This window comes from Rhineura floridana, chromosome 10 (genome assembly GCF_030035675.1).
Source record: "Rhineura floridana isolate rRhiFlo1 chromosome 10, rRhiFlo1.hap2, whole genome shotgun sequence".
Taxonomy (NCBI): Eukaryota; Metazoa; Chordata; class Lepidosauria; order Squamata; family Rhineuridae; genus Rhineura; species Rhineura floridana.
This window is the reverse complement of record NC_084489.1, coordinates 15,349,056-15,373,674: the sequence shown is the minus strand read 5'-3', so window position 1 is coordinate 15,373,674 and position 24,619 is coordinate 15,349,056. Positions and strand designations below refer to the sequence as shown.

The 24,619-nt window shown below is 42.2% G+C and overlaps 1 protein-coding gene across 4 annotated transcripts in view; it reads left to right on the top strand.

Moving 5' to 3' along the window:
• The window catches only part of GOLGA4 (golgin A4), a 108,945-nt gene extending 88,925 nt beyond the window's left edge, over window positions 1-20,020 (top strand). For 3 of the 4 annotated variants that reach the window (XM_061585891.1, XM_061585888.1, XM_061585892.1), the window contains 4 exons: window positions 9,968-10,071; window positions 15,322-15,408; window positions 16,137-16,202; window positions 19,313-20,020. In XM_061585891.1, the coding sequence (XP_061441875.1) occupies window positions 9,968-10,071; window positions 15,322-15,408; window positions 16,137-16,166 (221 nt within the window). In that variant the 3' untranslated portion in view covers window positions 16,167-16,202; window positions 19,313-20,020. The remainder of the gene's footprint in view (window positions 1-9,967; window positions 10,072-15,321; window positions 15,409-16,136; window positions 16,203-19,312) is intronic. The other variant, XM_061585889.1, reaches the window with a different exon arrangement.
• Window positions 20,021-24,619: the final 4,599 nt, after the last annotated feature.

Here is a 24,619-nt window from a genome sequence, read left to right as displayed (position 1 = left end):
TTGTAAACCTAACTAGGGCTGCAAACATGTACACTCCTACCTGGTAGTAAACCCCAGTGAGCTGTATGGCTATACATAAATTTAGGGTAACCAATAAATTGAGGGCCAAAAGTTAATCTTCAGTCTCTTATGGCTGTGTCAGCTGTGTACAGCAATGTTAACACATGATAATTGATGTTTCCCAGTTCTATGTCATTTTGCTCAGTTGAGCTGAATTGAGCTATACAGATCTTGTAATGAATCTGGAGCCCTTGTACAGTTGACCTTGGAGTTTCTGAGGGCTGCTTTAAAAAATTGCATACATCTGATTAAAGATGTTCTGCTAAAATACAGCTCATTAGGCTAATTCTGAAGCTTCTTGCACAATACATGTTTAAAAAATTGTAGTGATTTTACATGCTCTGTAAATGTAAGACTAGTTACTTGTCCATGTCTACCTCATGGATCGTTTCACATGCAATTCACATATATATGTATTAATTCTTTGAAAAAAATCCCATTGAAATCACTAATAAAACATAGTTCATGTTTTCAGTCATTTTCATTCCAATTGCTTTCATATCTTCGAACATGGGTTGTAGTAATGCAGTTGCTGGTACAGATTATGGTTTGTGCTTTTATTTTATTTTATGTTTTGGTTTAATGTTATATTTCCTGGAAAATGAATGTAACTCATAAATATGTTTGCTACATATGTGTGTATTTATTTATTTATTTATTTATTTATTGGATTTCTTAGTCGCCCATCTGGCTGGCTAACCAGTCACTCTGGGCGACGTACAAAATAAGCAAAATAGCACAAAATGATATATGTGTACAAGCACATGCAAAATATAAAAATTAGTGTACTTCAATAACCTGTGGCTAACATTTTGGTATATATGTAGTTCATACTTTTCTAGAAGTCAGGAAGTACTGTAAAGGAGACATGTTTAGATCTCAAACCTTAGGATTAATGATGTCTGGTTCAATGACATCAAGCCAAAGCACAGATATGACTGAGAGCTGGGCTATAGGAGTTCTATTTGAAGCAGTTTCAGATTGGAGGAGAATGCTTCAGCTTTAACAATCCTGTGATTTTAGAAGCAGGGATTTTCAGTGGCAGCCAAGAACGTTTGCTGAATTCAAGCAGTATTTACAGCTATATTTGTACATAAAAGGTTAAAATATACATGTAACTAGGAAAATAAAATCAGCTGCTTCTAGAATTTTTAATTGTTAAATGAACATAAGTACAAACTTACCTGGAAGTAAGTTCCACTGAACCCAATGGAGTGCCAAGAATGCAGATATTTTCCCCTTGACCTTTAAAAGCTAGTCTAATGGCATAGTTAGAATTTCTGCTTTCCTTATATGTTTTTATGAAGCAAACATTTTAAAATATCAGTTGTCATGCTAAGTTTTTATGAAAACAATGAAATCATTCCTAACAAACAAACAAAATTAGATTAGAAGTCCTAGCATACAAGAATCAAGTTAAAATTATTTTCCATTTTTTGTTCTTAAAGATTTTGTATATACTTAGATGTATGCACATAGTCACACACAGTTGTCTCAAAAGGGTGTGAGGGTCCTGTGGGGTTTGGACCCCAAACAGTTAGGCTTCAATGTTGTGAGAGCCAGCTGTTTATCTAAAGGAGCCAGAGGTAAAGAGTGGACAACAAAGGTTCAAGTTTTAATAAGCAGCAGCCTAAGATGCAAAGGGCCTGCTGCAAGTAAGAAAATCCTACACATGAACATTTTGGGTTCCAAAGGTGGTGGGGAATTGTGGAACTGGATTTTGTGGAATAGGATCCAGTGAGATGACTTTCCCAGACTGAAGATCATGTTCTGAGGCTGGTGGAGCCAGATTGGCCCTTGTGTTCAGTGACTAAGTTTAAAATATATATAAGCTTTTTTTTTGTAGCATAAGTGGTGCCCGTGAGGAACATAGATCAGCCTATAAGACCTGTGACAAAAATGTGGCCATAGTGGTACAAAGGATAAATGAGGTCTGGTTGCCAGGAACTATGGTTGGGTCCCACTGTCAGGGCCTTACAGAGGATTAATTAGGTTTTTCACCTTCTCCATTGTCACCCTCTAGCAGGAAGTGAGGTACTGGTGGGCCATTTCCTTACTTCCTCCACAAACCCCATGGGCCAGCTTTGACAAGTGGGTAGGATTGCTGATCAAATCACCTGACATCATGATAATATCAGGTGAATGATACCTATCAGCATTGGTGATGATTGGTGCTGGGAGTGCACCTTAAGTGTGGCTTGTTGTAACTGCCTATCAACTGATTGGTGATAACATGGAGCTTCCTTCAGTTCTGTTTAAAGGAAGAGGTTTGGGTCAGTTTTGATATAAATAGCTTTTTCCAAACAGAGAAAGCAGCCCCCCTCAGTTGCACTAGGGAGTTCCTCTCAGGAACTCCCTAGTGCAGCTGATCCCAGTGGGGCTCCCTGTCAGTGCTGATCAGCTGACTAGTACTGGCAGGAAGCCCTGCTTGCAAAGGAACAATCAGGAGCACGCTTTAAGCTCCTGATGGTTACTTCATAGCTGCATATGTACCTGCCCCACACCACCACTACCTTAAAGGATTTATGCAGCTTCCTATATTTTCCACAGGTAGCCTGCCATCAGATTGGGTAGTACCGCCATCTAGCGTCCGAAGGCAAGAATGCACTAGAGTTAAAACCTGGGGCTCGAGCCCCTCCCACTCCAGTCTTCATTCTTGCCTCTGTCCGAGGCAGATCTGAATTTAGACAGAGCGTAGCTAAGTCTTATTTCCATTCTGTTACTCTTCTTATCTTTTTACCTCTTGATTTCTTCGGGGCTCTTCCCTGAGGCTTCACCAGCAGCGGCTGCTGCTTTTACATTTAGCGGGGACTCCGTGGCTGCGATCCTCCCGCCCCCTTTTTTTCTTTGCCGTTTGTTACTCAGCTTTCAGAACTTCCTCCAGCAGCGGCTGCTGCTCTTTCCCATTTAGCGGGGGCTCCGCGGCTGCGGTCCCCCCTCCCCCTTTTTGCCGTTTATTACTCAGCCTTCTCAGCCTCCTCCAGCAGCGGCTGCTGCTCTCTCGTGTTTGCGGGGGCTCCGCGGCTGTTAGGCTCCAACAGCAGCGGTTGCTGTTTTTTCGTTTAGCGGGGGCTCCGCGGCTGCGGTCTTCCCCCTCCTTATTTCAGTCTATATTTTAGCCTCTACATAGGGAAGCTTGCGGCTGCGGCTCCCTCGTAGACACCCCGCCCGTTCTGAAGCCTCTTGTAGCGCTCCCGTTTTTCCCGCCAACCCCGATGTCGCGGCCACCATTGTTATTTATTTCTGTCCTTAGGGAAGCTTGCGGCTGCGGCTCCCTCGGCGGCCGCCATTGCAATTTCTTCTATTTTTTTACAGAAGCCCCTCAGCCCTGCTGTTCATTCAACCCGGCTTGGGCTCAATTACGCTTACTGATATCACCCCTCTCGCCTGTTTTTTAGCTGTGTGCTCTCCTGTTAACAAACATATACTCACCTATTCAGTATTCCCCTCAGACACAGCAAGTAGCCCTGTTGTGGGACTTGTGTAGTCTCCGGTTATCAAATTTATATTCACTTAATCAGTATTCCCTTCAGATACATCAGGTAGCCCTGTTATACCACACCTTCCTCTTTGTGTGTGTGTATATTTGTAGGTGCACTTCCAGTAGCCCTGTTATACCACACTTGCCCCATTATGTGTGCGTATATTCGTAGGTACACCTCCAGTAGCCCTGTTATACCACACCTTCCCCAGTGTGTGTGTGTATATTTGTAGGTGCACATCCAGTAGCCCTGTCATACCACACCTTCCCCATTGTGTGTGTGTATATTTGTAGGTGCACATCCAGTAGCCCTGTTATACCACACCTTCCCCATTGTGTGTGTGTATATTTGTAGGTGCACATCCAATTGACTAGTCTGTGCACCTTGGTGGTACCGCACCTTCCCCATTGAGTGTGTGTATCTAACCTTGGCCACACTGCGATTTTTAAATAAAGCTTACCTCTCTGGCAGTGTCACTAGCGGTCTCGCACCTTCCCCATTGTGTGCGTGTACTTAGCTCAAGGCCAAGTTGACAGTGTAACTAGCGGTCTTGCACCTTCCCCATTGTGTGCGTGTACTTCGCTTGGCGCCAACCTTACCCGAGTTGTTACCTTTCTTGTACTGGGCGTACTCACTCCTGTCATACTGTTTCTAGTCTGTCCTATACTATTTTTACCTTGGCTCTGTTACCGCTCCTTCCCCATTGTGGGCGTCATTCAGAGATTGTCATGGCGGATTTGAACCCTGAGGTGACAATATCCCCTGAAGCAGGCCGTCCATCCCCACGCCAGCCAGCTAAACATAAACACGCCAAGGCAAAAGCAAAGACTAAACACCTGTCTGGTCACGGAGCGCCCAAGAGAGCACGCTACGTATCATCACTCCCAGAGAAACCTCGCCATGCAGCCGTTCCTGCACTTTTCCAGTCTCCTTCTGAGTCTTCAGAGGAAGAGTTTGAAGGATTCCCCTGTCAAGCTCCTCAAACTCCGCATGGGCAGCCTCAAATTCCTCTTCAGGAACAGGCACTACCTTCTTCCACTCCCCCAGGGATACAGTTGACCCCTGACTTCCTGCAACAACTACGAGAGCTGCTGGGGTGCCTATCCCATCCCCAGCCTACTCTACATTTGTCTTCTCAGCCCGGAACCTCACGACAGCCCAGCTCTGCGAGACAACCTGGTGACAATACTGATGCTCCACTACCCTCTCCTAACCCATATGAGGTGGTCAGGGGTAGATTGGACGTAGAACAATCTCAGTCTGATGACTACATGAACGTTTTTCAGACTGACCTGGATGAATGGAGTGGGGAATCTGACCAGGAGGAAGAGATCTCCTATCGCCTGTTTGACCCGGCGGATTTCTCTCGTCTGTCACGTAGAGTCTTGGACACTCTTGGCATTCAACCAGAACTTATTCAACCGGTTGTCCCTCCTGTCAAGGGTGCCAGAGTTCTCAAGTCCCCCAGATCAGTGCAGCACTTCATTCCCGTGCCAGACCCCATTAAAAAACTGACCAGAGAAGAATGGGCCTGTCCCCTTCGTCCACGTCGTTCCTCCTCCTTAGCCAACAAGCTCTATACCCTGGACCCGTAATCCATGTCCTTTCTGAACGTCCTGGGGGTGGACCAACCTATTTCCAATCTTGTATCCCGTTCTCTCCTTCCAAAGGAAGGCGAATCACTGTTCAAGGACCCCTATGAGAGGAGGCTTGACTTTGTCTTCCGTAAGATCCATGAGGCCTCCGCTCATTCCATCCGGGCCTCTTCTACTGCCTCTATCTTCTCACGGGCTTCCATGATGTGGTTAGAGGATATCCTTGACGAACCCAACCCGGATCCCGCCAAACTAAGGAAAGGTATCCTCAAGATACACAAGGCTGCTGCCTTTGTAACCGACGCCACGTTAGACGCTTCCCATCACGGTGCACGCGCCCTTGTAGCCGAAATTGTAGCTCGTCGTACTCTATGGCTCCAACATTGGGACGCCGACTCGACTGCCAGAACCAACTTATCCTTAGCTCCATACTTGGGAAATATGCTCTTCGGCGAGGACGCTCTCAAAGCAGTCCTTGTTGACCCCAAGGACAATCGTAAACCTGCACTAGCTACGGCCAAAAGAGACGACCGCAGACCCGGACGATGGTTTACCCCTTACCGTTCCTTCCAACCCTTTTGGAGAGGACGACCCGGTGGACGAGGACGGGACACCAGGCCTACAAATTTCCGTCCCTTCAAGGCACCCTGGTCCAGACAACGATCACAATACAGGGGCCAATACCAGAGCAGGCAGGCATATGGCAGAGGAAACCGTCAACGCAGGCAGTTCTGACTCCATCCCCATTGGAGGCAGACTCTCCTTCTTCTCCAGCATCTGGCTAAACTTGAGAAACATCTCCTGGGTCAGACTTCTCTTCACCCAGGGCTACAATATAGAATTTTGGCGGACACCACCGGACAAATTTTGCATCTCCCCCGTCTCCAGGGCACGCAAAAAGATCATGCAGGACGCACTACGACATCTACTAGAGATAGCCGCTATAGAGCCTGTTCCCCCATCTGAATGGCTACAAGGCGTGTACTCCGTCCTCTTTACGGTTCCCAAGCGAGACTCCTCATGGAGGGCGGTCTTAGACCTCAAGGGTCTCAACCGCTTCGTCAAATACCGCCACTTCAAGATGGAATCTCTGGCGTCTATTGTAGAGGCTCTACAACAAGGGGACTTTATCGCATCCATCGACCTGAAGGACGCTTACTTACACATCCCAATTTGCCCGGGTCACAGACGGTTCCTGAGATTTGCACTAGGCCACCTCCATTTTCAATACCGGGCCCTTCCATTCGGCCTCTCCTCAGCCCCCCGAGTCTTCACCAAAGTGATGGCCACCATGCTGGCGTATCTCCGCCTCCAGGGGGTCCATATTTATGCTTATCTCGACGACCTCCTCCTCCGAGCAGGCTCCCGGGACTTGGCCAACAGGCAGATCCAGTTCACCCTAGAGGCACTACACTCTCACGGCTGGCTGATCAATGTGGAAAAGAGTCATCTACAACCAACTCAGCGCCTCCAGCACTTAGGGGCAATACTGGACACATCCCTAGCCATGTCCTTTCTGTCCCCAGACCGTATTGCTTCCATCACAGCCATGGCAAACTTACTTCTACATCGCCCCACAGCAGATGTCATGTTTCTGGCCCAGTTTCTCGGGGCAATGATCTCCACCATCCACATCATTCCGTGGGCCCGACATCATTCCAGACCTTTACAATGGGCTCTCCTACCCTTTCAAGCGGACATCTCCAACTCCAACCATCGCGTAATTCCTCTGGGCCAATCTCTGACGCAATCATTCCGCTGGTGGGTATCCACAACTTCCCTTACCAAGGGGACACCGTTCCGGGACCCAACCAGAGTCCTAATCACCACGGATGCCAGTCTGTCCGGCTGGGGAGCCCATTGCAACTCCACCTTTGTCCAAGGCATGTGGTCAACCCAGGAACTAAGTTACAACATCAACTGGCTGGAGCTCAGGGCTGCTCATCTCGCTCTAAGACACTTCCAGCCACTATTCGCTCTACAACACGTCCTAATTCGCACGGACAATGTTTGCGTGAAATCTCACATCAACAGACAAGGAGGCACAAGGTCCAGGGCTCCACAGGAGGAAGCGACACGACTCTTCGACGGGGCCGAGTCCCACCTCCTGTCATTATGAGCAGAACACCTCAGCGGCACGCTAAACGTTACGGCCGACTGGCTCAGCAGGCAAACGATCCATCCGGGAGAATGGAAACTTCATCCAGCTGTGTTCACCCTCCTTCAGCGGCGGTTCGGCCCCCTCTCACTGGATCTCTTCGCCTCCAGCCAAAACTGCCAACTGCCTCGTTACTTCTCAAGGTACCTAGAGACAACGGCGGAAGCAGTGGATGCGCTGACGACACCATGGCCACACGGGCTCCTTTATGCCTTCCCGCCTATATCACTCCTAGGCAGGACATTGACAGAACTCCGACTCGAACGGACACGGATTTTACTCATAGCACCCTACTGGCCTCGCAGACCCTGGTTTTCGGACCTCCTCTCGATGTCAATGGCGGCTCCCTGGACTCTTCCAATCAGGCCGGATCTTCTCTCCCAAGGACCAGTTTGGCATCCGGACCCGAACTGGCTGAGACTGACAGCCTGGCTTTTGAGCGGACACAGTTGATCTCTGCTGGTCTGTCTCAAGGGGTCATAAACACTATTTTAGCATCTCGGCGTCCGTCAACTACTCGAATCTATCAGAGTACTTGGCGTACTTTTTCCAGCTGGTGCACTTCTAAAGGTTTTTCAGCACCCCAAGCCACTGTACAGCACGTTCTACAGTTCCTACACAGAGGCATGACGTTGGGACTCAGACCGAACACCCTGCGTAGACAGGCCTCCACCATCTCCTCAATTCTGTCTGTTTCTTCATCGGCAGCACCCCTAGGCACTCACCCGCTCCTCAAACGCTTCTTAAGAGGAGCTCCCCACCTCTCTCCAGCGGTACGTCACCACTTTCCATCCTGGAACCTCTCCAAGGTTTGCAGGCATTACAGCGACCTCCATTTGAGCCTCTTGCCTCGGTGCCTCTAAGACTCTTGTCTTTTAAAGTCCTTTTCCTCGTGGCTATCACTTCAGCGAGGCGGATTTCGGAGTTACAGGCCCTGTCATCGGCCCGTCATCTCTGCGTATTCCATAAGGACTCTGTAGTCCTGAGGCTGGATCCATCGTTCTGTCCTAAGCTCAACTCAGTGTTCCACAGTAGCCAGGACATTGTACTTCCATCCTTTTGTCCAAAGCCGGTCCATCCCCTCGCAAAGGCCTGGCATTCGCTGGATGTTAGGAGAGCGCTCAAAGTTTACCTCTCTCGCACCCAGGATATTAGACAGACAGACGCATTATTTGTATCCTTTCATCCGAGATCTTTGGGAAAAAAGGTGTCCAAATCCACTTTGTCCTGTTGGCTTCGAGCCTGTATTTCTATTGCATATCAGTCACTTAATTTGCCAGTGCCGTCTAACATCACGGCCCATTCGACCAGGTCTGCTGCCACTACGGCGGCTTTCCTAACTAATGCTCCTCTTACAGACATATGCAGAGCGGCGGTATAGGCTACCCCTAACTCCTTTGTGAAGCATTATAAGATTGATCGCTATGCTTCAGCTGACGCCTCTTTCGGGAGACGTGTCCTGCAACACGTTATTTCTGATTTGTAACTTCCTAGGAATCCCTCCCTATTAGGGGGCTACGTTGGTACATCCCAATCTGATGGCAGGCTACCTGTGGAAAATGGTCCCTTGGACCCACCTGAAGGGTGATTTTCACAGGTACGCCTGCCATCACGTCCCTCCCTTGTGGGGGATTTCTGGGGAAATTGGTTCAGTATTTCGTATATAGTTCAACCTATGTGCTTCGTGCTCTGTCTGATTTTCTTTACTTAAAACCTGTTCTTATGTTGCAAGTTCTATGATATTTGCTATGTATATTTTCTTTGCTGCTGGGGCTTTTGCCCTTTGGTTACTTTCAGATTACCACTTCGGACTCGTCATCATGAAGACTGGAGTGGGAGGGGCTCAAGCCCCAGGTTTTAACTCTAGTGCATTCTTGCCTTCGGACGCTAGATGGCAGTACTACCCAATCTGATGGCAGGCGTACCTGTGAAAATCACCCTTCAGGTGGGTCCAAGGGACCATTTTCCATTGTTTCAATAGGTACTTCTACTATGAAGCATAAGAGAGAAAAGGTACTCATGAATCTCTGAAAGAGATAGGTGCTTACGGGTAGGATGTTTGTGTACTCAATTGATCCTGTTTGTAGAAATGTTTGTTTGCTTGTTTGTTTGTGTAGAGCATTTGCACTCCACTCTTAAGCTGAAAAGACTCCCAGAGCAGCTTACATAAAAATATATATTCAAACAAGACGGTTCCTGTTCTGAGGCTTACAGTCTAAAAGACATGACACAAAAGAAAAATGGGATGGGGAGAGGGGAAAAAAAAGCAAAACCAGGTATAGATTCCTAAAGTGAAATATTAATTCTCACCAGCTGGAATGGAAACTGGTCAGGAACAGGAAGAATAATCTCTCTCAGGTTAAGAGCGTGGTTTGGGCAGCAGTCACCTGCCTCTGCCTGACATCACTTTTAAGGGAGAGAGTAAGTTAGTGTCTTCATAGGTAAGAGTTGAGAACTGCTTGATACTACTTTTAAAATTCAAAGTACTCCTCCAAAAAACCAGCATAATTCTGCTGATACATATAATGTAAGTAAAATAAGTAACTTATTAGAAAATAATAATCATTATGTATGTTACAACTTGGTCATCTAGGATAATCTAATTGTCTAATAACACTAATTGTATACATCTGTGTAAAACGATCTGTATAAAATTCTATTTGTTTATGCAGATGGAAACCTCTGCCATTCAGATGTCTCTCTCTTTGGGGAACCAACAGAGTTTGAATACTTGAGGAAGGTGTTATTTGAGTACATGATGGGTCGTGAAACAAAGGTATCCTTCATGTTCAAGACACGTAATTATCATGTTAATCATTTTGAGGAAGAAGCAGAGCTGCACAGGTAGTTCTCACAGGTTGAGCTACAAAAGTTCTTACTGCTGCCTTGGATAAAGGCAGAATGATTCATAAATAGTATGGACTTGTTTTATTGTGTGGAATTAGTTATTAATGGTGATTTGTTATACACCATCATGGTACCGGATTTGATGAAGGGTAGGTTCTCAATCTATTTACTAAGGAATCGTAAATAATACTTCCAAACAGGATCTTTGGCTAGGCCCACTCTTAATGAACAGAGTGTATGGCCTGCTACAGTAGATATCAAGATCTATAGGTCAGGGTGGCAGAAGACAAATCAGGATCTACTGGTAGTTCTCTGGATAACTGTTCTACCAAGAGCAACAACTAGAAAGTCATTGTCCCCCCACCCTTAAATTAGCTTGCTGTAAAAGAGCACTGGATTGGGAGCAAAGGAATGAGGAACCGGGGTAGATTTTTGTATGAAAGGACTTTCTAGCTTGGTTCTGACACTGATGACAAATTCATGGGTGAACATACGTTCAGAAGTACTTTATTTTATGTATGTGTATATTGTCCTGGCTGAGCCGCTAGTTTGCACCTGCTTCTGGTTGGTGCATCTCAAGGCTCTAGCTACTATAAAACAGAGTAGATCCTGCATGCCTGAAGTCCACCTAACCCTGCTTTAAACTACATACTCCTTTGCAAATGTAATGAAACTATCATCCTCAAGCCTGCATACCAGCCCCCTTTCTCCTTTGATGTAGTTCTCATGTAACCATATTTCCCCACAAAATTTCTTTACTTCTCTTCATGGAGTCATAGCTTCTTCTTCCCCTTCCTCCCATTCCCTCCGAAGTGAAATGCTAGACCGCTTTCCCTACAGTTCTATCTCTTACCTATCCCTGGATCTGTATTGCCACAGCTCTAAACCCTCTGCTACATCTTCCAGCAAGTCCCAACCTTCAGTCACAAACTATTTGTGCGTGTTGCTATCTTTATCTGGCCTGGCCAGGCATCTGGGAGAAATAATGAGCAGTAGTAAGTACACTAACATTGTTTTTCACATTATAATAGTGTGGAGAGGAAAGAGATATACCATACCCTTTTGGGGCACCAAAATCATCTTTCCTGGGACTACTGACAGTTCAACTAGTGGGGGTTGCAGGTGGGTCTAGAGGGAGAGTGGCTGCTGTTACAGGGCTGTTTTTATATGTATATTGAAATTTTCACCAAAGGTAGCCACATTGGTTTGGAAATCAGTTGCGCAAAAGGTTTGTCATCCTTAAAAGAACAAAAAAATAAAGTTAAGTTACTTTCCTTCTCCCACAGTATATCTGATACATGCTTTGGTTTTTAATACAGATTTCAAGAACTCATCTGGACCTTAGTTTATCTGGACTTGCTTTGTCATAGTCCATTCAATATCTAATGTCTTTTTTATTATATTTATTTACTACAAGAACTTCTGCACTACTTTTCATTTTTAAAAAATACCAGAGCAGTTCTCATTATAACTGAGAACTAAAGGAGCAGGTACGTAGTTTGGGGGTCTTATTAGATCCGCTCCTGTCACTTGAGGCTCAGGTAGCCTCGGTGGCACGGAATGCATTCTACCAGCTTCGGCTGGTAGCCCAACTACGACCCTATCTGGACAGGGAGAATCTCGCCTCAGTTATCCATGCTATGGTAACCTCTAGATTGGACTACTGTAATGCACTCTACGTGGGGCTACCTGTGAAGACGGTTCGGAAACTTCAGCTAGTGCAAAATGCTGCGGCCAGAGTTCTCACTGGGACAAAGAAATTTGACCATATAACACCTGTCCTGGCGCAGCTGCACTGGCTACCGATATGTTTCCGGGCCAGATTCAAAGTGTTGGTTCTTACCTATAAAGCCCTAAACGGCATCGGACCGCAATACCTGGTGGAACGCCTCTCTCGCTATGTACCTACCCGTTCACTACGCTCGACGTCGAAGGCCCTTCTCCGGGTCCCAACTCATAAAGAGGCCCGGAGATCAACAACTAGATCTAGGGCCTTCTCGGTGGTGGCCCCCGAACTATGGAATGCCCTCCCAGACGAGATACGCCTGGCGCCTTCTTTGTTATCTTTTCGGCGCCAGGTAAAAACCTACCTTTTCGCCCAGGCTTTTTAAACATTTTAAATTTAATTTTAAACCTAATATGGATTTTAATTTATAAACTCATGGCAATTCTATTTCGGATTTTTATCATGTTATATTTTTCACACTTGCTCATATTTTAATTGTGATTTTATTTGTTGTACACCGCCCTGAGAGCTTTCTGCTATAGGGCGGTCTAGAAATGTAATAAAATAAATAAATAATAAATAAATAAAATAACAAAATCTAGTAAAAGCTGTAATTATCAGTAAAAATATCACAGAAACGAACTCTGGATGAATAGATAGGGAAATCTTTAGGTGAAAAGTTGTTTAGAGTAGGTTAGCTTCATACATTTTGTGGCAATATCAAAGCCACTGTTTTTCCTATATGCATATGAAGACCAAATAGTAGATTTTCCAGTGGGGTGATATTGGATGCACTTTATCAGTCATTAGTAATGCAGTCTGATATGTACATCAACATATGATCTGGCCACATACTGATTTTGAATTAGTGCTGTATAGAAGTTATCCTTGGTGCAGAGCTTGGAAAAGTTACTTTTTTTGAACTACAACTCCCATCAGCCCCAGCCAGCATGGCCACTGGATTGGGCTGATGGGAGTTGTAGTTCAAAAAAGTAACTTTTCCAAGCTCTAGTCTTTTGTACCCTTATTTATACCTATTCTGTATCTTTTTAGGTCACTGTTTCTTAGTAGGTGAGCTGAACTCAAAGATTTAAAAAATTCAGAGAACAGATATATGTGTAGATATTTTGACATGGCTCCATTAGACAGTGGAATCACTCTTTGTGGAATCAGAATATCTGTGTTGTGTCTGGCTGTCTCTTATGTCTGGATTGTAGCACTAAAATTATAGGGTGCTTGTTCATGATGTCAAAGTCTTTTGTTCCTTCTTTACTCTTTTTTCTTACTAATTACCAAGATAACTATATGTACACTGAGCTCTTCTTGGCACCCTTGCACTAATTTTTCCCCTGTGAACCTCTTTTATTCTTTAGTATTGGCAAGTAGTTGAAAGTTCAGGTGACAGATCATGCAGCAACATAGTTCAGTCACCATCTTCTCAGTTTTTTTTTTTTTTTTAGTTTTCTTGGGCTCTTGCTGTGAACAGAAGCTGTTTTTCACTTATGAACAGGACCCTCAACAAATAAGCCATATAGCAGAGTTACAGAAACATTCTAACTCATGAAACTGGCTAAGAGGCTATCTGTACATGGCTTGTTCCTCTTGCAAGAAATAGCATTTGGAAGGAATGTTAAGGAGTGGTCCTTTTAAGTTGAATTTCTTTTTGATGGATAGCAACTGAATAAATACAGACTTTATCTGGACTTTTGTAGCAAATTATTTCAAATACAGTAAAAACTTGAGTAATGGAATATGGAATTTATTATGGTTTGGAACTTGTATTCTGCCTTATTTTAAATTGGATGGCTTGGAAGACATATCTACATCACTTATTTTAGTGAGAACCATTTGAAGGATTTTAAGTCACTGGTGATGTTGAATTACAAACACTACCTTTTTCATCAGGAAATATATTTTAAAGTCTTAGCCTTAGGCTATTGCAGATTTTTATGAAAAACACAAGTATTCTTTAAATTATGCATACCTATGTTTTGTGACACTTAAAAGGTGGGTCTGTACATAAAACTGTTCTACAGAATTTTGGTGTAGAGTCTCCATTCTGCATTCTGTCTGATCTGTCCGAATTTAAATGGTCCCAATATGAGATTGGGCGGAAATAGAATAAAATCTACAGCAGGTAAAGTAACATAGGTTGGTTTCAGTCATAAACATGAAAGTTCATGTAACAAAATTACTGGGACAGTCAACAAAAGCTGCAATCCTGTGCACACCTGAAAGAAGTTCCTAGGACTTACAACTATACATGCATAGGATTAGGTTGCATGTCCCAGTTACAGCAACAGACTGAACTTAGTAATGACTAACAAATATTTATTGATTTCAGTAGGATTTAGTCATGACTTATTTTTGGTAGATTGGGCCCCTAAGCAGAAAAATATAAAACAGCTGTGAGTACTGCCCTTAAATTATTTTTTGTGAAGTGATCTTGTTGTATCATTGGTAGATAATTTACTAATACAGCTAGTTATATATCTCAAGTGTTCAAATGCAGTTTCAGATGCTGCGGCTTCACCCTCCATAGACATGCATGCTGGGGGGAGGGATGGGAGGAGAAGTCAACTGTTTTCCAAGTTCTCATTCCTGTTACACCTACAGCAGCTGCCTCCTTTTGTTGCATTCTCCTTTTTCCTCTGCACACCACCCACAACAGAGAACTGTTTCTGAAACTAGCCTGAGGGCGAATGAAGTTTCTGGTTACTACCTGTAAAGCCCTAAACAGAATGAGACCAAACTACCTGAAGGACCATCTCTTCTTAGGAGAATCTGCCTGTCCTTTAAGATCACCTTTTGTTCCCTTCTTGCATATGGCAGCACACGATAAGGCTTTCTCTGTGGTGGCACACTATGTGAACCTCCCTGCCCAAGAGGTTAGATTATCTTCTTCTTTGTGTTCTTGCTGCAGTTGAAGACATTTCTTTTAAAACTGGCTTTTGATTTATTTCATTTTTGTTAAAACTAGAGATTTATGTGGAAATTCAATTGCTTAGTGGTAGAATAGAAAACCTAGGAAGTTGTCTTATACCGAGTCAGGCAATGTTCCATATGCTCAATATTGTCTACTCTGTCTGGCTTTGGCACTCCAAAGTTTCAGACATGGCTCTTTCTTAAAGATTTTAGATATTGAACCTGAGACTGTTGGGATGCAAAGCATGTGGTCCACCACTGAGCTACAGCCCTTTCCCTAAGTATTTAGGGTAAATGCTTGTGATACTCTAAACTGCGTAAGTTTGGTAATCTTGGTTCCTATAAAATTCATATAAATACTACTTGTCAAGTAAACAAAATGAGAAACTAATGTGTACATCTAACTTTTTTACCATGCTTCCATAAGCACTATTAAAAACAAAGACATTGCTTTGATAAATCAATGAAACTGCACTTTAGTAGATTAGATTCTTGTCATGCCAGTTACTTTGTTTACTTCTCCTTTAGACAATGGCAAAGGTTATAACTACAGTGTTGAAATTCCCTGCTGACCAAGCACAGAAAATCCTAGAACGAGAAGATGCACGGACAGTGGTAAGCCATAGTAAGACACTAAACAAAAGTGGTTTCTCATTTGTGTCTACTGTTATCTAAAGCAAAAGCCCTTTAGGTATTGGACATCTAACTTTTCCATAGAAGGATTTTGAATTTGGATGCAAGGACTCTGAACAGGATGGGAAAGCCCTTAGTGGTAACCATCAGAAAGTTACTAGTGGAAGACCCTTTACTGAATCCTGTTTAATTTTGCATGTAATTGTTAGATGAGATTAGAGGGATACAATACCAGCCCCAGTTTATTTATTCATTTTCTGTTTATCAAAATAAAGTTGCATGTGTTCCTCCCCTGGAGTTCTGTTTTTGGATACTAGCATCCTTAGCAGAAGATTCATAGACCTTGTCCCTGAACCACCAGAAGGAAAGAGCGGCAAAGAAGAACTATAAGGCATTCTAGGCTTCAGAGTAAACTTCTGCAGATTCATGGACTGTGCATGTGCATTGTGTGAAACAGGCAGCACTTGGCTCTAAGTCACCCTGGAGAGCAGTGCCTGATAGCTACCACTGCTGTTTTAACATGTATTTAAGCACACCAGTATGCCAGGCTCTGTGCAGAGCATAGACGTGGCATGGCTAATCATAGGTATTACATTTGCAATGGCCATAGGTTTGACAGTGAGAAAATAGATGTCTAACATATTTCTAAATTCACATTTGCTTTTATTAACACACTAACCCAGTAAGCTGTTCTTTTCCTGGCTTTGTAGTTTCCCTCACCTCGCAGTGGTATCTTCTGAATAAGCCATCAATCAATGCTTTTAGTTAGCATGCGGGTGAGTGTTGCCTACTACATCCAATATTTGTTTTTTCTTCTCTTTGCTAAAAATAGTGGGTGATATCTAATGCTAGTACCAAGTAGATCCATTGAAATTAATGGACTCAAGTAAATTCATTTCAGCAGTTCTACTGTACTACTGAATGTGACAAACTTTGAATATCACCCAGTAATAATTTGTTCTTCACACTAACAAGCATGCTGAACACATGTTCTTGTAATATTTGTTTTGTAAGGCAAATGTTTGTAATGAGGTCATCTTAACATTTTTTGTGATTTGGGGTGAATTTGAACCTTTCTGAAAAAGGTGTTGAGAGCTTTACACATCTGATGTGGCAAGAATAGAACAAAACAAGGCAATAAGATGCAAGTTGCATTGATTTTGACTCTTTACCTCATGTACTAATTGTTGCAAACCAAACTAGATGTGGGATATTTGATTGGATCTCCAAGCATTTTTTATTTGATCCATCGTGATTTAAAAGCAACAACAGGACCCTCCAGTTGGCATTGGGGCTAAGACTTTGGGGCTGGTTAATCTTTTCCTGTGCTATTTCCCCAACTTAAATTCCCCCTTCCCCTACTGAAGCTGCAATTAGCCCTAGAAGGGGTGAAAAATACAGGTACCTGTATTGCCTTCTCTCTACTTCTGTGGCTACTAGCAGCTTTGAGGCAGGAGGGAATATAAATTATGGAAATGACATGGTGGGAAATAACATCACCATCCTGATCCAAATCCCTCCATCCTCCACAACTGCTTTTAACAACAGAAAAGATGTCAAAGCGATCCAGTTGCAGATTTCCCACAAAATTTCTAGTTTGGCCTTTATTTGCCTTACTACACTAATGTTCACTGCAATGCTCAAAATGTAATAATTTATGTTCAAAAATCTGTTTGAAAGAATGGAATGCTTTATTTAAAGCTCCTGGCCTAGCAAACCTCAGTGATAGGTTTACTTTCAAAATTAATTGTCTAAGCTGGTTCACAACTGTCAGGAAAGGCTAGTAATCTTTTCTTTCTAGCTGCCTGTGAGTTTTACCCCTATTTTGAAATCTGGCATAGGACTAGATTCACGAGGATCTAAAAAAAAGCAAGCATACAGTAGGGCCCCACTCATACGGTGGGTTATGTTCTGGACCCCTGCCGAAAAGCAAAAATCGCTGAAAAGCGGAACTCATTGAATAGAATGGTGCACGACGCCCAAAATCCACCATAAAAACAGAACAAGCGCCGTATGAGTGGGGCTTTAGTTTAATTGCGTCTAATTGGGACCGCCGCATTAGCGAAGTGCCGTAAGACGAAGCGCCATAAAGCAGGGCCCTACTGTATAGTCATTTATTGTTTTGGAAGGAAATCTGAAAATGTGCAGGAAGCTGCCTACAGAAAGCCCCCCAGTGTTATAAAAGTGGGAAGTTTATGCTTTGCACTTTTACCTATTCTCCTCTACATAACCTCTCTCATGTCATCCTACCCATGCATGTTTCTCAGTTGTGGTTGCCTTCTTCCACTACTGACTTCAGAGATAATTCTGTTCTTCAAAATTTAAATAGTGATTTAGAGTAAAGCATGCAAAATGATTGAGATTATGCAAAACTTCATTTTTGTAATATAGATTTATTTAATTTAGATTACAGAATACAAAAACAAAGGAACTTGCATTTGGGTTTCTTTGCTACAAAGTAAAAATCATTTTGGCAATAGACTTGAAGTAACAATATGTTTCAATATATTTATAGTGGGTAGCTTGGGTGGGAAATTACTCACAGTACTATGAAGCTGTTATGAATGAAATGTTTTTATTGATTTTTTAAAGTATTATTTATTCACTTGCATCTCACCCTCTCAGGAGGGTTAGCCATCTGGACCATTTCAATTTACACTAAAACAGCAAAAGATTAAAATCACCTATGAGTACAAGTAAGCCAAAGGAAAAGCCATTTCTCAAGTATCGCTATTAAGATGTAGATTTTAACTTAAATAACGCTGCAGTTAAATGCTGAATATAAGCATTTCACACTGAAAAATTCTCTAAGTTAGGATGCGTACCATTTGGATGGCTATTAAACTGGAAGATGTCATTATTCCACATTCAGCCTTAAGGCAACTAGTATTGTCAAACTTCCAGAAGGGCGTATTAAGTTCGTATTAAACAGAAAGATAGATAACATAAATAAGTTGTGTGTCTCCTTACATCCACTATGTTGGATATACAACTGTATGTCCAATGGTGATTTGTGCCTGCTGCCAAACCAAGACCCTTGCAGTGTTTCTGTCATGTCTTTGTGCTCATTGCATTCATATACTGCAGGGACTGGAACTGGATCTCCACACACCAAGTTTGGCATGTGGGCAGGGCTGACCACTTGTGAATAATCAGATGTTATTGTGACATTTTTGAAAACAAACCATGCAAGCGAAAAAGACATTTGGGAAATCTTGCCCGCAGCATTTCCAGGTGCTGACTTATAGTCAGGACTGAGGAAGCACTCCGGAAGGGTTCTTTTCAGGCAGCACTGATCAACAAAGCCCCTTTTGTCCAAGTGCTACCTTTACCTGTAGCTTGGATGTGGCTCGGCCAAATGGGGAAGCCAAGGGTTTTCCATCCCTGATAGACCATGTCACTTTCCCCCCTGGCATTCCTGAGTTTTACTCTGGAAAAAGCCTGAGAGTTATGTACAATGTCTTATACATGCCATTGAGACTTTTTCTAGCCACTGAAATTATGAACAAAGGGGTTTGACTACTTTGCAAATATGTGCTCCTTTGAATGAATATTAAAGAAATTTGAGCTTGTCATTTCTACACTGTTTAATCAAGGGAAGGAGTGTTAGGAATTTTATTTTTACTTTTCATATGTACAACACAGTAATATAACTGAAATAAATGACACATGAGTAAACTATATTTTCACAGTATCTTAGACTGTGGTACTTCAAAAGCACCTGTTTCAGGATTATTTGAACGCATACCCTTTTTGTAACAATTGGAATAGGCACTTGATTCATATCTTGCCTATTAAAGTATTAATGTGTCTGTATGATAAAATAGTTTGTTGTTTTGCTGCTACTTACATTTTTTTCTCTCTTCCTCTCATTTTCCCCTCCCAGTCCTGGCTACGATCGTCCTCTTGAAGAACTTGTGACACATGCACTTTGTAACAGATGACATTGCTTTGAAATATGATCACATCTTCATATTAGCTCTTTGGAGAATGAACTGGAGAAGTACTGTTATTCATTGTTCCATGTGAAATGAGCAAAACTGAGAACAGTGATGGGCTGGGGGTTGGGGCCATGAATATAGTTAATCATTTTCCTTGAGAAAAGATTGTTTTATCAGGTGATGAATGCTTATCTTGGACACTGTTTTCTATTTTTGTGTAGAATTTTTTAAAGTCAAAATAAATTGAAATGCTTTGCCTCACTGTAATATCTCGGTACAGTTCTCACAGGATCTCTCTAAATACATAATGGTTTGACTTCCCTATTTATTTTTGTTGGTTTTATTGTCTCAAATAATTGTGCAATACACTTTGGGTGGGTAGCAGGCTTTGGTGATTTTTATGGTAAGTTAAGCCACTGTTGACTTTTCCCCCTCCTCCCAATTTGATCTGTTGATTGCTTGCTAAAGGACATTTCTTTTAAGCATTTGCTTTATAATTAATCCAAATTGCAGTACCTCATTTGTTTATTCCTAGCTTTTGTACTTATATTTTGTGGGGAATAAATTTACACTCCTGTAAATTGTAAATAGTTACTACTTACTTGTATCATAAGCTGATCTCTGACTGTTGGCAGTGCTAATCTTGCAGAGCTGGGAGAAAATAAAACTCTATTTACTGTACAGCGCTGCAGCCTGGTGTGCTTGTTATTAACAAGTGTTACTGAGTAATAATTGCTATGATATTGTTCAAGAATGTAGGTGAACTGCTTCTCAGGCCTAAGATTCTGCTTCTGAAACATATATATTTGGAAGCTGATGATGCCTTTTCCAGGTGTAAATCTGAGTAGCCTTATGGCCTAGCTGATCAGCAGAAAAGGCATGATGATATAATTCACAAGCTGGGGCAGTAGTTTATTTTTAGGGGTATTGGAATACAGTTGCAGAGTTTCATGTAAGCTCCATGAAAGCCACAGGTTCTTGTCAGAAAACAATTAAAAATCAGCTGTGAATCTTTACACAGATATACATGAACAATTTCCCCTTAGAATTCTTGGAAAAATTCTAGTAAGCTAGTAGCTTTTTACATGAAAAAGGTTTTCAGTGTGGGATCCATGGACAATGACTCCATACTGAAGTAGAAAAACTACACTAGCTTCTATCCGAGATTACTTCATGGTTGAGCACTTCCTGAGTGGCGTGAGAAAAGCCTGTAATCAACATAAAACCCAGTGGAATGAAGATAGAATTGTGTCTCATCCTCCACAAGCAGTGTCATCTGAAGAATGTGAAATCATTTATTTCTGCTTAGAAAATAAGATGATGTTGTCGACCAGAATGTTATATGCGTCAAATATTTAAGCATCATATTTGAGCAATGCTTCATATCAGCCCTAGACTTTCTGACTGATGATCTACATTACATTTGGGCAAAATGAGGCATCTGAGATCCTGGCAATTTCAGAATTTTGTTTTTGAACATTTCTTGTAGCCTTCAGGAGTTCATAACATGCAATCTTTGCTGAGTATATGGAGATTTTATATACTTCAGACAGTGAGAGAGACAGAGGGAAGGAGTCCCTTTTTTCCTTTCTTACTGTTTCCCTTGAGCATTTCCTACCATGGTTGGAGGCAGTATTCTTCTGAATACCAGCGGCTGGAAACTGGAAGAGGGTGCTCTTGTGTTCAAGTCCTGCTTGCGGACTGCCCACAGGTCTCTGGTTGGTCGCTGTGAGAACTGGATGCTGGACTAGATGGGCCATTGGTCTGATCCAGCAGACTTTTTATTTATGTATTTATTTATTTTATTATTATTTACTTACGTTCTTATCCTCTTTTTTCCATGCACATCCATGTTTAGAAAATCTGAAATTATGTGGGAAGCCAGTTATTTCAAGCAAAACAAATAACACAAATGTATGTAACTTGCACAATTTGAACTTGGCACTAGCTTTTGATTTTCTTTTTGTTCTCTTTAGGTTGCTTTGGCACAGAACTCTGTGGCCTTAGAACAGAATGTTCTTATCCCTTGGCAGGAGTTGGAGAACCCAGCAGAGCCTCTAGCCTGTCTGCACAAGTCCTTGTGTGTGCCGAAAGGGGATATTAGGGTCGTGGCACATGGATAGTGGATACTTTTAAAAAGCAATTCTCCCTCTCTTTTGTTCATGTTTGACTGTATATGGAAGCACTCAACCTACAGAAAATTGGCTAATACATATCAACAGACATCACACTCCTCCATGCTGTGTCAAATGGGTTCTGTTCTTTCCCATCTAGCCTTTTAGGGCTGATAAAGTTTAACTCTAATCATCCTTAGAAATAGCTAAAAATACACATTTCAAGACTGGAGTTGCCATATATGGTATATGTCACATTTCTTGAAATTCCCGCACCTGCAGTCTTTTACTCTTGACATGTAACTTATGTTTTCAGTATCTTATGCTTCAGAAACGGAACATTTTTTTATGATAGCTTGAGAGTGGGATTTCTTTTCATTCCCACAAGATACTAGTGAAGAGCTGTTTTTTGTCAAATGTTACTGTGTATTGAAATGAAATTGAATCTTTTATTTAAAAGCAACAGCAGGACAGTTGGGGAAGAAATGGAATTCCATCACATCTTTGGGCTATGCACAAATTTCTGAATAACAATTGAAGGGATTTTTCTCAAACACACCTAATGGTAGCCATGCAACTACACCTGGTAAATCATCAGTGACTTGATATGTGGGCAAATCTAATTGGGACTGGGAGCCTTTTGATTACTGTCCTAACTGCAGATGTTCCCCTTAGCTACTGGTGTTCAGCAGGTGGGCTGTGATCTCTAAGTAGCTAAGACTATTGGTGGTGCCATCTTTTGTTTTAAGTATCTGTGTTAAGAATGTGGCAGCACATGTGGCTAGTCCTGACTAAGAGGGCACTGTTACAGAGAGTGAGTATTGATTCTCTGTTTGTTGAAAACAGCTTCCAACAGCCTGTCTTGGGCAGGTGGGTAAATAAACCAGTGGTGGAGATGCTGTAAAGTTGGTGTCAGCAGCTGTTGAAAGCCTTCTTAGAGCTGTTGGCATTGTGCAAAGAAAGGGACCCCACTCCCACTTTAACACTTCTGTTTGTCCCAGTTGCTAGTAGCAGTTCTGTTCTTTCTTTTATTATATTTTTAGAGGTCAGCAACTCTTGGCATAACTTGGCCCAACCACCCTTCTTCCATTGTTCTCTCAAGCAAAGCTTAGGAAGGCGGTTTTCTGTCATATCCAAAACCCTCTTATAATTCAAAAGTGCTGCCTTCTGAGCCCTAGCTTTAACAGATTCCACAGATGTCTCTGTCCTAAGAAATGGGGCTGGGGTCCCTGGAGGGTACTACCAATAGATACCTCAGAAACTTGTTTTGGCAGACCTCACAATTTCTTCAAGTTGTTCGGCCTTACCCCTCAGATTTTGATACCATATTGGATTTGAGCAGCCACTTTCCCAAGGAACACTTTCAGTGCTGGAGTTACCAACCTACTTCCCCTAGAATATTTTTTTTAATAGCTTGGGTGGTTTTCTGTGCTGTTATCTTAATATTCTGCTCCAAGAATGTTCCAATAATTTTTCTCATCCAAATATATTCCAAGGTACTTACAAGGAGGAGACCTGTGCTATCTTGTTTGTACCTAGACTCCAATTATTCTTGGGGGGGGGTCTGCCAAAAACCATCACCTTAGATTTAATGTAATTAATTACAAGCTGTTTTGTTTGGCAGTAATAAAGTTTGTTCAAACTTCTCTTCAACCCAATTTTGTTCATAGATAACTACCAAATCATCTGCATATATTAATATAGCCATTTTACGGTTACCTATTAAAGGAGGGAAATGCTCTGGGAAATTTAACTCAGTTACAATGTCATTAATATAAAGATTGAACAAGAGGGGCACTAGCAGGCAGCCTTGTTTAACTCCTTTGCAGTGGACTGTACAGGGGATTTGCTAAATTGAACTTTGTCTCTGTTTTGTCACTAATATATATTTCTCATTTGGTTTGTAATGGCTGTTAGGCAAATACAGTAAGATGATGATGCTATTTATTATATTGCCCTGAAATGAGATTCCTCCCTCAAAGCTGATGTCTGAGAGTGGACACCTGACACTAATCTCCAGATTGCTTTTCTGTTTTGCATCTTCCTCTACTCAGAGGCAGATTTTACCCTAATATATTTTGAGACATTTTCAATATAATTTATCATTTATTTAATTACACCTTTTCACGCTGCAAGCTATTCGCTAAAGTACATGGGAGGATAATCCTTCCAATATGAGTTTATAGACAATATGGGAAATGAAAAAATGGTCAGAGGGAAGGGAAAAAAAGATAAGAATTGTAGGAAAGATGACGGATATGGAAAAGGAGAAATAATAAGTTTATACAAAATATCTAAAATAGGACATACTCATTAAATCAAGGAGGACAATGTGTATAGTCTAACAGTGCAAACTTTACAATGTATTATGGGAAGCATATGTGGCTTGTACACTACTATCTGATTCCACTCTGGTTGTCCCTGACACTGTCAGAGCAAGTGCGTTACATATGGCAAAATATAGAAGAGACAGCATCTGCTGGTAAAATAGAGAAGAGTTTCAGGCAAGTTCTCTTTATCCCAGAGCACAGAACTAGAACCAATGGAAGGACATTGCAGGGAAACACATATTGGCTGAATGTTAAGAGAAACTTCTGTCATCATCATTTATTATGCCCAGAGTGGCAAACATAACAAAGCAATTTGACAGCAACAACAAGAAAAACATTCTAAAAACAGTTAAACACATTCTAAAACCAAGTTATTTTAAAAACATAGAGAGGAGGTGAACACATGGCATTGTGGGTTATGCTGCTCTCTTATGCCAGAAGTCAGGAAGCCAGTTCTTTGTTGACTCCCCTTCTCTTAACTAGTTTGTTTCCTGTCTTAGCCTGGAGCAGACACGTACATGTGTGTGTGTGTGGGTACTCTCCAGTTGTCTATTCCTCCTCAGGTTTGTGATTTGTGTTTTAAAGACATTGCATCAATCACTCAGGAGTGATGCATAAGACCCCACTACAGAGGTTAACGTACCACCTTCCTTGTTTCCCAGTCCTAAAAATCCTGGGGTCAAGGAGTAAAGCTACTGAGTTGTGTACCATAAATACTATCAGATCGGATTTATTTGGGCCTCCAGAGTATTCCTACTGTGATGAGAGGTTGTAACCCAGTTACAGTTTAAAAACATTAAGAACTGTT